Source organism: Apodemus sylvaticus, chromosome 15 (assembly GCF_947179515.1).
Source record: "Apodemus sylvaticus chromosome 15, mApoSyl1.1, whole genome shotgun sequence".
Lineage (NCBI taxonomy): Eukaryota > Metazoa > Chordata > Mammalia > Rodentia > Muridae > Apodemus > Apodemus sylvaticus.
Window position 1 is genome coordinate 28,434,693 of NC_067486.1, and position 14,682 is coordinate 28,449,374.

The following is a 14,682-nucleotide window of genomic DNA, read 5'->3' on the forward strand; positions in this document are numbered from 1 at the left end:
CTTCTTACAATACTAAGCATATAAACATATGCTTACCACATAACCAGCCTTGATTCATTTCAGAAAAATAAATTCTGTACATGAAGGTTCACAGCATTTTACTGAAATAGTTTGAACACTTGGAAATAATCCAAATGACCAAATGACCTTCAACAGGTAGGCAATAAACAAACTGGGCCCGATGGATGGGACAGCCACACAATGAAATAGTAGTCAGTAACAAGAAGAAACCAACCACTGTTACAAGCAATTAAGCTATACCGCAAAGGCACTATGCTGAGGAGAGAGGAAGAAATGTCAGTCTCAAAAGATTGCATATAATATAATATATATAGTATTCTCAAAATGAAAAAAGTTATGGAGCTAGAAACTAGGTCAGTGATTGTCAAATTTAGGAATGGTGGGAGAGTAGTAATGTGAATTTTATGCATGAGGGATTTCTTTGTGGTCACAGAACAATTCTCTATCTCCACTGTGGTGCCAGTTTCATTAATATATACATCGATAAAACCATGAAGAAGTAGACACACACAAGAATAAGCATTTGTAAAACTGAAGAAATGCGAATAAGGTCTCTGGATTGCACCAACCTCAACTTCCTGCTATTGATACCACACCACAGTTACTCAACAGAATACCAGGGGAGCAAGCAAGCCTGGTGAAGGGTGCAGGAACCTCCTTTGTGCTGTTTCTGAAACTTCCTATGAGTCTTCATTTGCTTCGAAATGCAATGGTTATAAATGCAATTTGCAATTCTTTCATTAAACATCCTAAGAGTTTAAAAGCCCTGCTAACCTGCTACACTCAATGCTGTGTTTTGATAACAGTTATTTCTAGTCAAGATTTTATACTTCTGTGCTGTGTTGTCCAGCAACGTTTGCTTCATACGGAACAAACAGTAGATAGCTTTTCCTGAAAGCCACAAGGAGGAAATAAAACCAAAAGAGACCTCCGATTGCTACATTTCTAGCAATGGGGAAATACAACTTCTAAAGGAAAACCAGGCCTGCTACCTGAAATGATCCAGAGGATGGACAGCTCTCACTGATACCAGAAACAAAAAAAACAGAAACAGCAGCAACGAATCAAAATGCAGGGAACTGGTTTTTTCTTGATGTGGAATGCCAATGGCTGGGGAAAGGAACTACAGAAACATCAGCCATGAACTCCTTTGTGAGCCTTCAGAATCCTGGAATAATAGTCTACCTGAGGAAGAAATTGCAGAAACTAATTAATTAATGCAATGACATCTCAGGTATTAGTGACTAATTAATCTATAGTCTCTAGCAATATAGAAGGATAATGGAAAATAGAACCCTATCTCTTAGGAAGAAGACACTGGCATGACTCCAGAAATCCCTAGTCCTCTGACACCAATAGGGACTCTCATCCTGGCACAAACTGTCCTTTATGCCTGTCATCAAAGATGAAATCACTGCACTTGCCTATGATGACATAAGCTTACATCTATTTGAAAAGTACGCTCTGGCAAGACAGTTTTAATTACACCTCAGAAGCTCTATAAAAGCAAAACAGAATGACAGACCAGCAAAGTCTCCTGAGGTTGTACAGCCATGGTTAGATAACAAAACGATTCTTGGCTTAAAGATTGGGCCTAGGCACTAAAATCACTCAATGGGTAAAGTGTTCGCCATCCAAACATGAGGACCTCAGTGTGAATCCAAAGACCTACATAAAGCCAGTCACAGTTGCACAGGTGCCTGTTATCTCTGATTAGAAGTTGAGACGTATAAGAGGACAACTCATGTAGCACACACAGTAGTCAACAACAAGAAGATTCGAATTCAAAAGCAAGGTGTCCTCTGACCTCCACATGTACTATGCAGCATATTTATCACAAATGTGAATGTGTGCACTCACACATGTGCTTCATGAACAAACACACAATAAAAAACAGCATAAATTAACTGACACTTAAATCCATTCTTTTTCTGTCACAATAATTATGTTTTCTACATAATTGAAAGATAACCCAACTACTAATTAATAATGAGTGAAGCAATTTTTAAATGTTTTCCTATTATTTTATTGGATATTTTATTTATTTCCATTTCAAATGTTATCCCCTTTCCTGATCCCCCCACCCCACCCACCCCACCCCGCCCCAACCCCAACAGGGGAGATGATAGAGCTCTCCAAGACATGTGTCAATTAAGCCAACGGATGAGTTCGGCATTGTTGAGGCCAGGCAGCGAAATGTCTCTATAGTTCTCCAAGAAAGGAATCTAAAATAAACACACATCAGGTCTCACGGTGATAAGCCAGAGGGTAGTGACATTAAAGAAGCTACAACCTTCTCTTGAGAAGGGGGATGGGGTTCGCTAGAGAGGGGCAGGAGCTGGATGTTGCTCAGGAGTATTTATCCACGGAGATAGATGATGGACTGTTCCATGTTCTCCTTGCTAGGTCTCTTCTGCTCTAGCCTGATGCCTCCTCTTTGGAAAAGGAAAAGAGCTCTTGAAAGGGATATGAGTTAGAAAGGGGGCATCTCTCAGGAAGAAGCCAAGCAACTTAAAGCCTTAATGACGCTGGCTCACTTCCAGGTCAGGATGACCACAGCACACTCTTGATTGGCTACTAGTACTCGAAAAGATCACAATAGCTAGCCTATGTCTGACTAAATAAACACAGTAAATCTACATGTCTACATGGTAAGGCCATGGATGTGGATTTGCCCATTAATCTTATGAAGACAGAAATCAAATCCTAAAATTAAATGCTAAGGAGTAGAAAGCTATAAACTGATCCTTGTGGAAGCCAGAACTTTTTCACCTTTAATTTCAGGGAGAAATTTAATCCTGTGCTGCTATTACATCGGCTTTTCTATTGAGTAGAACTAAGTGTGTAAGTGATATTCCCATGTTTCTTTAACAGTGTGTCTGTCTACACTGTGCAGTTACTCACACCTAAATGTAACCCACGGATAGGAGATTACTAAAGAAGATTAATTAGATAATATTTAACAATACAGAGCATTGGTAAAGCAAATAGTTGCTGAATATTTTGGAGGCTCCAATTGTACTCGGGCAAACTATAAACTTAGAACCTTCAGTTTTAGATTACCGTACTAGAATATCTTCTCAGAGATTGTGTCTCATTGTAACTGACTGTTCAGTGGCATCCCTAAATACATCTAAATATTCCCTTCCTTTATTTCCTGTATGTTAAAGAATCAGATTTATTATAAACTACCTTGACACATCCAATATCGAAAAACAAAGTAAAGGGCAGGGCCACCAAATTTAAGGTTTTTTTCTTACTAACAAACAGTCACGAAAACATGCTCAGACCACACTTTAATTTTCGAACATTTAAGTGACTCCCTTTCTTTATTCCTTCTTGCACATCGGTCTTCTTTTCAAAGGTATCCTGGCTATTAGTAAACTCGGTGTGATCCTCCGTTGAAGCATCCCGAGTTCAGGGGGAAGAAAATCCCTGCAGCTGTTTGATGCTCAAGCTTAGGAACACTTACCAGTCAGATGAAAGGGGAGAGAAGACAGGAGGGGAGATGAAGAGACTGGACTTTTGGGTGTCTGCAGGCTTCCATTTACCTCCTTCAGTGACAGCAGCTTTGTGCTCTTAAGTCCAGGAACTCCCAGTGCCTCCAGCTTACAGGGAATTGGCAATTACCTCCTCATTTCCACTCCAAATTAAGGATCAAAGTTTAAACATGATCTTTTCCTTCTCTACTACATTGTGATTAAAACTGCCACCTGCCTCACCTCATTCATCCAATCACCTCTCCAGGACAAAGAGTGAGTCCCTCAGGAAAGAACAACAAAGTTAATTAGAAAAACAAAGCAAGCAGAGTGGCGAGTTGAGGGCCTGAGCTTGTTTTTTAAAAAATTGCACTGCAGAATGTAACACAATAAAGTGCACTGAAAATAATATTTAAGCTGGGCAGTTATCTAATATCATCAAATTGTGGCATATTAAGCATCTTTGCATATATCTGTACTCAAGAGACTCCAGAAAGCATCTTTCTGTGAACTCAAATCTATTTGACAATTATAATAGCTGTGATTCGAGTCTTGTCTTATTCCTAAACTTCACAATGCAACCACTTCACAATATTTTTCTATTTAGCCTGTGTCTTGACGTTTTATTGCTGTGAACAGATACCATGACCAAGACAACTCTTTTAAAAACAACATTTAGTTGGGGCTGGCTTCCAGGTTCAGAGATTCAGTCCTTTGTCATCAAGGTGGGAGCATGACAGCCTCCAGGCAGGGAAGGTGCAGGCATAGTTGAGAGTTCATGTCTCACGTCTTCATCTGAAGGCTGTTAGCAGAATACAGACTTCCAGGCAGCTAGGACTAGGGTATTATAGCCCACACCCACAGTGACACACCTACTCCAACACCACCACACCTCCTAATAGTGCCACTCCCTGACCCAAGCATATACAAACCATCACAGTTTGTAATAGACCTAAGGTTAGAGCCAAAAGTATCTGGATTATTTGTATATAAAAAGCCAGGACCACTAAAAAGCTAAACCACTGAACGGGGAGTGTCCAATCCCTTTGGGTATGCCCCTAGCACAAATCCTATACTTAAGGCTAAAGGAACTCTGCAGAAACAATCTAAGAATAAAAGGCCCAGAAAACCTGCTGAATGAGTGTGCCTTCTAACTACACAAGGAAACTGCACCAACAGTATCCCTGCCTAAACTGGACCTGAACTATAACACCACCAATTGGTAAGGCACCAAGGATGAGGAAAAGTTTCACAGTGCTCCAATCACAGATGAAGAGCTACAGGCAACTGGAGACCACTGAGGGATAACTAGCTAACTGGTCAACCAATACCAAGTAATTTGTACCAAAAACATATACAAGCAAGATACACTTAATGAACTCAGTGGGTTTTGTGTGTGTGTGTGTGTGTGTGTGTGTGTGTGTGTGTGTGTGTGTGTGTGTAAAACAATGATAATTTAAGAGGAAGTGAGGGACATAGGAGGGTAAAAGAGGGGGAGGTGGAAAACAATATATTTTAATTAATTTTGTTAACTTGGGGAAAAAATAAGGTTTAGATGAAAATGTTAATCACACATACAAAAATAAAAATAAAATCAAGTTTTACAAGTTAGTTACCATAGCTACACAGTAGCAGAGAATATACAATGAAATTATTAAATAAATCAATAAATGGAAATTATAAAACTCCATGTTTAATGTTTTCTTTTTGCTGAGGTTCCAGGTTCCTATCACACAAAATGAAGTAGGGCTTCATTTATTAAACACAGAAGCAGCCTGGATTCACGACAGCAGTGAAAAGTACTGGTGAGCAGATATCACCAGGAGAAAAGAATTGTTTGTGTGTGTGTGTGTGTGTGTGTGTGTGTGTGTGTGTGTGTTCACACACAAGCACACTTTAGGTGGAGGGTACCCAGTAGCCACAATTCCCTCAGAAAAACATGCTTCCATCCATTTAATATCTGGTAAGAGAAGGCTATTCTATGCTTCCAAATAAGACCACAATTGCACTGACCCTCTCACACTTCATAAGGACCGTGTAATCACGTACCTAGGGCCCAGGGTAGAGAGAGCTGGAAGGAAGCCAAGAAGTTATCATGTAAAGAGAGATTTATTCCGAGGTGGTGCAGCTGGCACAGGAGCCTGTTCTAAACAAAATGTCCTATCATGTCACTTCAAGACACTTTGAAAATGAGAAGAGGTCAGGGACTCTTGGACACGGCCATCGATAATCCAAGAGTGACTCTGGAATTAGAACAGATCTCTGTTGCAAATGGAGTGTCCCAGTACAGGAAAGTGGGGCAGCTGCATCTCAGAACTCTGGCTTCTCCCTGCTCTCCTTCTAAAGCCACTGACACCCGATGTTCTTCAGAATCCACAGAGTGTCTGCGGGTGAGCGGGAAAAGTACACCGGTAAATCAGATTTCAAATTCCTGTGCTGTGAGAAACAAGCGTGGGGTTGATCCCTGGCACTTCCAATCCAAACATTCTAAGCTGCGTCCCAACACATGTACAGGATTTTGTCACGAGACAGAAACGAAAAATGCAGGAAGCAGAAGTCATAGCGCATGCAAAACCACAGCCTGATGGATCTGGGAATCCATCAAAGCATACAACTAAATACTCAGTAAAGCAGGATGTGTTGGCACACCTTCAAGCTGGTATCCATAAGTGTATTAAATGTCTACTTGATATAATTTATCGTCTGTTATTTTATCAAAGATATAAGAAAGGGTCCCCATAATAATTTTCATGTACTAAGCTAAAAGACTCCCTCTTACATTAACGAACAGAATTTATCTCTATTCTTGACATCTTGCTTTTTATCCAATGACTTTCTTAAAGTCCCACCCAACCCAAATTCTTCTGCATATATAGGTAATTATAAAAAGGAAATATTCAACATTCGGTGTTAAAGGAACATAAGTGGAAATAAAAAAAAAAAAAAAGATACCTTGCTTCCTATTATTTTAAAGACTTTTTACTATCCCTTGCAGAACACCCCTGCCCCATGTCTTGCTAGAGGGAACAAACTGGGATTTGATGAGAGGTGGAGGATATGAGATACAGACAGAAGTTAGATTAGATGGAAGAACAGGGATCAGACAGTGTGGACTGCTGCAGGTTAACAGAAATGAGGAATTATTGAAAGGGTGTAAGCAGAATAGTTTCATAATTAGACAATTATGTTATTTTTCTGCCACGGTAAGAGAACACTATGGCCAAGGCAGCTTATGAAAGAAAGTTTACTTGAGCTTCTAGTTCCAGAGGGCTACCAGTCCCTGATGGAGAACTCGAGTGATGGCAAAAGGATCAGGAAATGAGGAGCTCACAGGTTGAAGTGCAAACACAAAGAGAGCAAACCAGAAGCAGGGGAGGCTTTTGGCATTCAAAGCCTGTCTGCAATCATGGATGCTGGGCTGGGTCTACTGCATCTTCTTAAATGGCACCATCAACTGGGGACCAAGGATTCAAATACTGGCGCTTATGAAGACATTCTCATTTAAACCACTCCAATAATCACATACACCTATTTCAATGTTCACTTGTGGTAGTGGGACTGAAGAGGGAAGAGCAGATGGAGTAGGGCGAACGTCTTTTTGAAAAAGAAGAGCTGGGAACCTGTTCTCACACCTGTCCAGATACACCGGCAGCTTGAAGAAAGGTAACAATAGCCATGCAGATCCCTGTATATTCTAAGAGTCAAGTGACGCAATTGCCTAAACTGAGACATGAAGGAAAGAGTACTTGAGAACTTATCAGGGGTAGAAGATGGCTCTGTTGTTCGGGTGCTTTCCTTGTAAGCATAGGGTCTAAGTTCAGTAACCAGAAGCCATGGGTAAAAAGCCAGATGGCATGGCATGTTATCCTAGCCAGGGTGGACAGTGGGATCCGCAGATCCCAGGAGCTCCCTGACTAACCAGCCCAGCCTATTTGGTGAATTCCAGGAATGAGAGAATCAGTCTAAAAAAAAAATGGTAAATACACACATGAACCCATTCATACCACCACATGAACACACATGCATGAAGAAAATGCTCGGTTTCAAGACTGAGCCACTCATCAATGAAGACACCACAACTAAGATGGAGTATGAAAAGAAAAACAGCTTTGAGATGAAAATCTATATGTTCAGATAACGTTCACTGGGCTTTATAGGTCCTTAGACTGAAGCCTGTTAGAATAATGCTATAGACCAGCACAAAAATCTAGAATGAAGACAGATTTCTAGTATCTTTAAGAGGTGGAAACCATTTGTCTAAGGAAAGAATATTATGCAGAAATTAAACAGCATATAAAAGAAGATGAAGACCTGGAAGCACCCTGGAATCTCTTATACTATATGGCCTGAAGAATACTGAAGTAAAACCTACTAAAAGTAATGGAGGAAAAGCAGGAACATGGCTACCAGGAGCCAAGGAAGAGTCAGTAATATTCAGTGCTAATGAGAAGGAATATATACAATAAATTATCAATACATCCTGACTGCAGTTTCCCTTCCCTCAATGATTATGAATTTCTTAAGAACAGTTTTAGTAGAAGCTAAAGAGATAGCTAAGTGGATGAGAGCAGTAGCTATCCCCAGCAGGGGATCCAAGTTCTGTTCCCAGCATCTCACACAGGGAAACAACTGTCTATACCTCCATCTTCAAAAATCTGGCCTCTACAGATACCCATACACATCATATTTATTCACAAAGGCACAAAACACACACACACACACACACACACAAATAAAACATAATAAAAACTGAATAAAGAACAGTTTTAGTAAAGAAAGATTAATCTCAGCAAGGCACTACAAGGTACTGCCAGTCTCCATGTCTATTTTCATAGGTAAACCAGAAAAAATAGATATCCTGTCTAAGTAGGTTATTGTTGGAAGATGAAACATCATTATATTCACTTAAATAGTATATAAAGTGTAAACAAAGGATACTGATAGAGTACTGTATGTGACTGGGCGTGTTTAAAATGTCATACCTCTGTTTAAATAAGGAGATAAGCCAAACCAGTTATTCTCAGTGTCTTCAGAACTGAGACACCATTCAGTAACAAAATTACAGTTATGAAGTGGCAGTGAAAATAAACTTATGATTGGGGTCTCCTAAGACCACCAGAAATATGCGTTTTCTGAAGGTCACAACCGAAAGGTTGAGAACCTCTTGCTTGGCCCAACAACAGTTCAATAGAAAGTGCTCACTGCTAGGAAAGAATTATAAAGAAAACTCCTAATTTCGCTTTCTCATTTCCAGTCTCCAGGAACTGAAAAGGAAATTTCAAAACAAATCCTTCATAATCCTACCTCAGTGAATGACAGCTGTGAGGGGAGCCCCGTGGCCAACTCACAGGGCCATGTGAGATGTGAGCAAGCAAAGGCCATCACTAGGTGAGAACTGACTGGAGTACATCAACAGCTCTACAGAAATTAGGAGGAGCCAAGGAGGAGGTGTCACCATAGGCGCTAATCAACTAGCCAGTGATCACACACTAAGGTACTTACTTTTTACTTTTATGATGCAAACTAACTCACAGTCTACAGTAGAGTTGCCAAAAGACACCTCCTTAACCAAGGCCCCAAGTTGTCTATGGGATAAGGGCTCTAACTAATTAGCGAGGGAAGAACCTTCTTGGCTTTAAAGGCCCCAGCTCTTTATAGGTTTTATAACTATACATGTAGTACGTAAAATTTGCCAAGAACACAATTCTAGATTTGGAATTCTCACCACAGAGTCCCAAATGGAGCAATGTTGATGCGGAGAGAATTCGATAATCCATTAATGAGCAGAAAATGCCTCCCTGTCACCACTCTTATGTCTTGATAATTGTGTCTCATATTGTCTGCAGTATTTAACAAGCACGTTTCGCAACTAAATGGTTGTCTAGTCGTGTAAGGCCAAGGATACCCTGCACAAGCAGGTTACTTAAAATAAGCCAAAAATAAAATATACTATTATCGTGGCTTCAACAGCATACTCAAAAAACATGGAAATGACTTTTCTATGGCTATCATGACATAAAAAAAAGTAAAAGTGTATCCACACATTGTTTTTTGTTGTTGTTGTTTTTTGTTTTTTTGTTTTTTGATTTTTCTCGAGACAGGGTTTCTCTGTGTAGCCCTTGCTGTCCTGGAACTCACTCTGTAGACCAGAGTGAGTTCCAGGCCTCGAACTCAGAAATCCGCCTGCCTCTGCCTTCCAAGTGCTGGGATTACAGGTGTACGCCACCGCCGCCCGGCTTCCTCACACATTGAGAGACCGAGGAATCTAAAATCAAGATGCCCACGGGTGAAGCTGAGAAATGAAATGGCACCCCGCTAACGTCCTCGTGAGAGACGGGAGAGCAATGCCCTTGCAAAGCAGACCGGCAAAAGGGCAAAACAATCTAAACTGCAAATTTCCTGTTGTTCAATTTTTTTAATTAGTTTGTAATTGTTTGAAAGTTTCTTATTTGAATATGGTGTATGGCTAGGACATTTCCCCTCCTTGGCCTCCTCCCAACCCCGGTGACCTCTTTCCCCTTCCTACTCCCAACTCACTGCCCTCTTACTTTAATGTCCTTTGGGGTGAGTGCATATATGCCTATCCTGTGCAAGTGGTCACAGATGCTGTATCTACACACTAGCCATGGAAAAGTCAGGCTCCAACGCAGGCTCTTACAGCACGGCTCTCCATCTTCTTGCTCTGACAGCCCCATCCCCTTCTTCTGTAATGGTCCCTGGGTATTAGAATAGATGCCATGGATGTCCCCAAAAGTCCCTTTTTGATTAGACCATTGTCCACTGCCAAAAGATGCTTCCCTGACCAAGGCTTCAAGCTGTCTATGGGTATAAGGGCTTTAATTCATTCGTGAGGAACCCTCATGGCCTAGTCATGTCTTAAAAGCCCCAGCTCTTTACACAGCACACTTGCAACACCTAAAGTTTGCCAAGGACACACCAATGACCATGATGACACTAGGAAAAGAGTTTTATTCTCCACCAGTTAACAGTATGTACTGGCCGGTTTTGAGTGTCATCTTGACACAGGCTGAAGTTATCACAGAGAAAGGGGTTTCAGTTGTGGAAGTGCCTCCATGAGATCCAGCTGTGGGGCATTTTCTCAATTAGTGATCAAGGGAGAGGACCCCTTGTGGGTGGTGCCATTCCTGGGCTGGTAGTCTTGGGTTCTACAAGAGAGCAGGCTAAGCAAGCCAGGGGGAGCAAGCCAGTAAGAAACATCCCTCCATGGCCTCTGCATTAGCTCCTGCTTCCTGACCTGCTTGAGTTCCAGTCCTGACTTCCTTTGGGGATGAACAGCAATTTGGAAGTGGAAGCTGAATAAACAGTTTCCTCCCCAACTTGCTTCCTGGTCATGATGTTTGTGCAGGAATAGAAAGCCTGACTAAGACACAATACAAGTCACCACTGCCAAATGCCAAATTACTGTTTGACATGCCTAAATGGAGCATGTGTGCGGGGAAAATGGCAATGACCCAGAACCCAGGACTTAAGCAGAATCCAGGTCACAGAGAAGCACATAAGGACCTGCAGGATGGGGCCAGACTTTTCACCAAGAACACTGGATTCCCCCACTTCTTTTGGCCTTTGTTCCTCTCATTAATTTTGACAAACCATGAAAGATGACTATAATTGCTTCAATCCCAGTGGAGTGGAATATGAAGTATACAAAAAAAAAAAAAAAAAAAAAAAGAGGTGAATAAGTGTGGTCTGTCTGCTTGTGGCCAGTGAAAACTAAAAACAGGACACAGGCAAAATATTTCCACAACTCTTGCTTTAGAAATTTCTTACAGGTCATTTTACAAATCACACAAACAGACTTGTAACAAACAAGCACCTCCAAAAAAGCTGGACATGAATAATCATCTCCTGTCTTTGTGTGGGCATTATAATAAAGTGATTTTATATTATAAATCCTATGGTGAAAAGAGATGACGGTATAAAACGCAGACAGGAACAAAGGAAAGGAAGTTTTTACCACATTCCTTTTTATATTGTATTCATCTTGGTCTATGTAAATATGTTTCATACAAAATTAGAAAAAGTAGGTAAAATATTTGCTTTTGTTCTAAAAATCACTTATTTCAAGTGAACAAGTCTTTTAACTATAAGGAGTGCATGTTAATTATATTATTTATATTCTGAATGAAATGTTGCTAGACTCCTCCCCAAAACTTAATTGAAGGTCATAACTATGTGTGCTCCAAGAGAGCATCAGCCCAGCAGGCTGCTTGGAAGAGGGCTCCTACATTAGCATATGTAAACTCTGGAAAGAGCTGTTTATAATGCTTACCATTTTTAGAACCTCAAGAATACTGGTTTTCTAGAAAGTTGCTTAAGTGAATACGTCTAATCCCAAGACAAAGCTAGGATGTGAGCTTTAAGGGTCTTTGTGTTTTCAAGTCACATCAAACCCTGTTCATAATCACCAGTGTCACTAACTAATTCGATGTTTTCTATGATTAAAAAACAGTCTATAGTCTGTCACCAAGTTAGTTTTTATTTTTGCAGTATCTCGGCTTTAGAGAAGAAACTAGTATCACAAATGTGACTGCAGCAAAATACTTGAAATGGACTCATAACTACCCTGATTTATATTCTAGTTATTTTAATTTTCAGACTAAACCTGAGCAGATTGTAATTAGAAAATTCTAATACGTGGGAAGCCTGGTGGGAGAGGAGCTAAACTTAAAGGCTTTTGAATTGGGCTCTGCAAGTTAGCTATTCATGTCCTGTTTCCTCTCCTGGAAGGTAAGGAAGGTCAAACACACTCAAGGGTGGCTCTTCTATGTTGGTTTAAGCGAGCAGAGATCTGATCAACGATTAAAGTGAAAGGAAGATTAAAGCACTCACAGGAGCAAACACTAGGGTGCAGGGTGTTGAAAAGCTGCCTGAAAGACTGCACAAACGCTGATCGGAAGTAGACTACAAAGTTTGAAAGGCACAAACACACACGCCTTGGGTCACGTCCACTGCAACTCCCAGGACCAGAGAGCGGCCTGTGAGTTCCGGAAACGGCTGTGCAGCTCCAGCGCTGCCTGTCCCAGCACGTAGGGGAGGGCGCGCGGCCGGGGACTGCTCACGAACCGGGCGTACGTGCAGCACGAAGTTTACACTCCCAGCAGCTGGAGACTGCTGGGAAGCCGGAGCCACGCCCACCGCATGATTGGCGCGCGAGGGGGGCGGGACCGCGCGGAGGGGAGTGGGGTGGCGTGCGCGCGGGAAGGCCGGCCGCAGGCGGAGGGCACTGGAGGGGTCCCCTGGTACCTGCGCTGGAAGTCCGCGGCGAAGGGCTTCAGGTACGGGTCAATCTCCAGGAGTCGGGCCAGCTCCGGCACGTCGGCCAAGGCGGCCTCCAGATGAGCTTCGGAGCCCGTTTTCTCTGCCGCAGGAGCCGCCGGCGCCGCCATCTTCGCCGCAGCCCGAGTAGCCGAGACCCGAGAAGGTCGAGTGGCCCGAGTGGAGTGGGAGCTGCAGGGCGGAGCTGGGCGAGCCTAGGCGAGCCGCCTGGGACTTGCCCTTTATAGCGGCGGAGAGGGCCAGGGTGAGCCCGGGACACACGTCCTCAGCGCGGGCCCCCGCCCACTCTCGGGGCCGGCCCCCAGAGCCCTGAACAGTGCTGGCTGGCCACCGGGAGGCGGGTCTCACCATTCTCTTCCCTTCCCCTTCCTGCCTGGTGGTCACCTCTCCTCAAACACCTGCTCTCATTTCTGAGTTTGTTCTAGGGGCGATGATTTTCAAAAAGTAGGAAATTCACCGGGACAACAGCTAACTGTAGATAACGTGAAACTATTTAGAATCTCAATGTCATTTAACAGCCCTAAGTTTAATGTGTCTCATGAGTTTAATCAAGAGTCTTTAAAGATTTTGCATAGATGTGCATGGATAGCCAGGTCCCAGGAGTCACAGCAAGAACGAGAACTTTCCTGGTTCCCTATACAGAAGTCAGGCATTTGTGTTTCCACAAGCTCTTTATCAACAAAACTGTCTTTGATGAGACAGGACTGGAAGAACATCGTTAAACCGTACTGCACTCTCCTGCTTAATCACAGTGATAAAGCAAGAACGCTTCTGGCCAAGCTCCCAAGTATGACTGACTACCTTCTGTCCTTTCAGTCCAATAAGAACACAGAATGGGGGCCCGATGACTTAATGGCTTACTAGGTAAAAAGTGCTTAGCCGGGGACGGTGGTAGCACATGCCTGTAATCCCAGCACTCTGGGAGGCAGAGGCAGGCGGATTTCTGAGTTCGAGGCCAGCCTGGTCTACAGAGTGAGTTCCAGGACAGCCAGGGCTATACAGAGAAACCCTGTCTCGAAAAAACCAAATCCAAAAAACCAAAAAAAAAAAGTGCTTGACAAGGCATATAACCGGAATTATATCCCCAGAACCCATGTTGTGGAAGGAGGGAATCAACTTTCAAGTATTGACCACCCTGCTACATGTGTACTGATAAACAGGCACAGGTACATACAATAATTTTTAAAAGGAATACAGATTTGGATACCAGGAGAAATGGACCCTGCTACTCAGAAGGTTGCAAGTTCACTTTGCACCTCAAAACTGGACAGGCTTGCACATGACTTGCTCAGTTGAAATCTGGAAATGTAGAATCATAGAGTCTTATGATTAAGGAACAGGAGCCAGGCAGTGGTGGCACACCCCTTTAGTCCCAGCACTTGAGAGGCAGAGGCAGGCAGGATTCTGAGTTTGAGACCAGCCTAGTCTACAGAGTGAGTTCCAGGATAGCCAGGGTTACACAGAGAAACCCTATTGAAAAACCAAAAAAAAGAAAAAAGAAAAAAGGAACAGTATTGATCAGCTTTGGAATTTAAACATTTAATATGGGGTTTTATGATGAATTTAAGAAATGAAGAATATTAAATAACCTCAATGTGACTAGGCAAAGATCGTAGATAAAGGCATAAAACAAAGAACCTGCAAATGGAGGGAGGACTTGAACCCAAAAATACATTACCTAGTAGAAAACCACATTTGTAACTTCAGTCCACCTTTTCTTTCATAAGTCTACATTTCCAATCACTCACACTGAAATTTCCACTTAGCTGACTAAGAGACTTGAACCAACTGTCCTTTTCATAGTTAGGACAACCAAAGCACTGTAGTGTAAAACCAAAGCACTGATTAGGAGGGGAAAAGGGAAGCAGGATGAGAAAATTAAAAA

The 14,682-nt window shown here is 42.2% G+C and overlaps 1 protein-coding gene across 1 annotated transcript in view; it reads right to left on the reverse strand.

The window, feature by feature from the left end:
- Positions 1-13,097, reverse strand: part of Gbe1 (1,4-alpha-glucan branching enzyme 1) — a 244,121-nt gene extending 231,024 nt beyond the window's left edge. Inside the window, exon 1 of the mRNA XM_052158831.1 lies at positions 12,765-13,097. Coding sequence (XP_052014791.1) covers positions 12,765-12,907 — 143 coding nt within the window. The 5' untranslated portion in view covers positions 12,908-13,097. The remainder of the gene's footprint in view (positions 1-12,764) is intronic.
- Between the last annotated feature and the right edge of the window lie 1,585 nt (positions 13,098-14,682).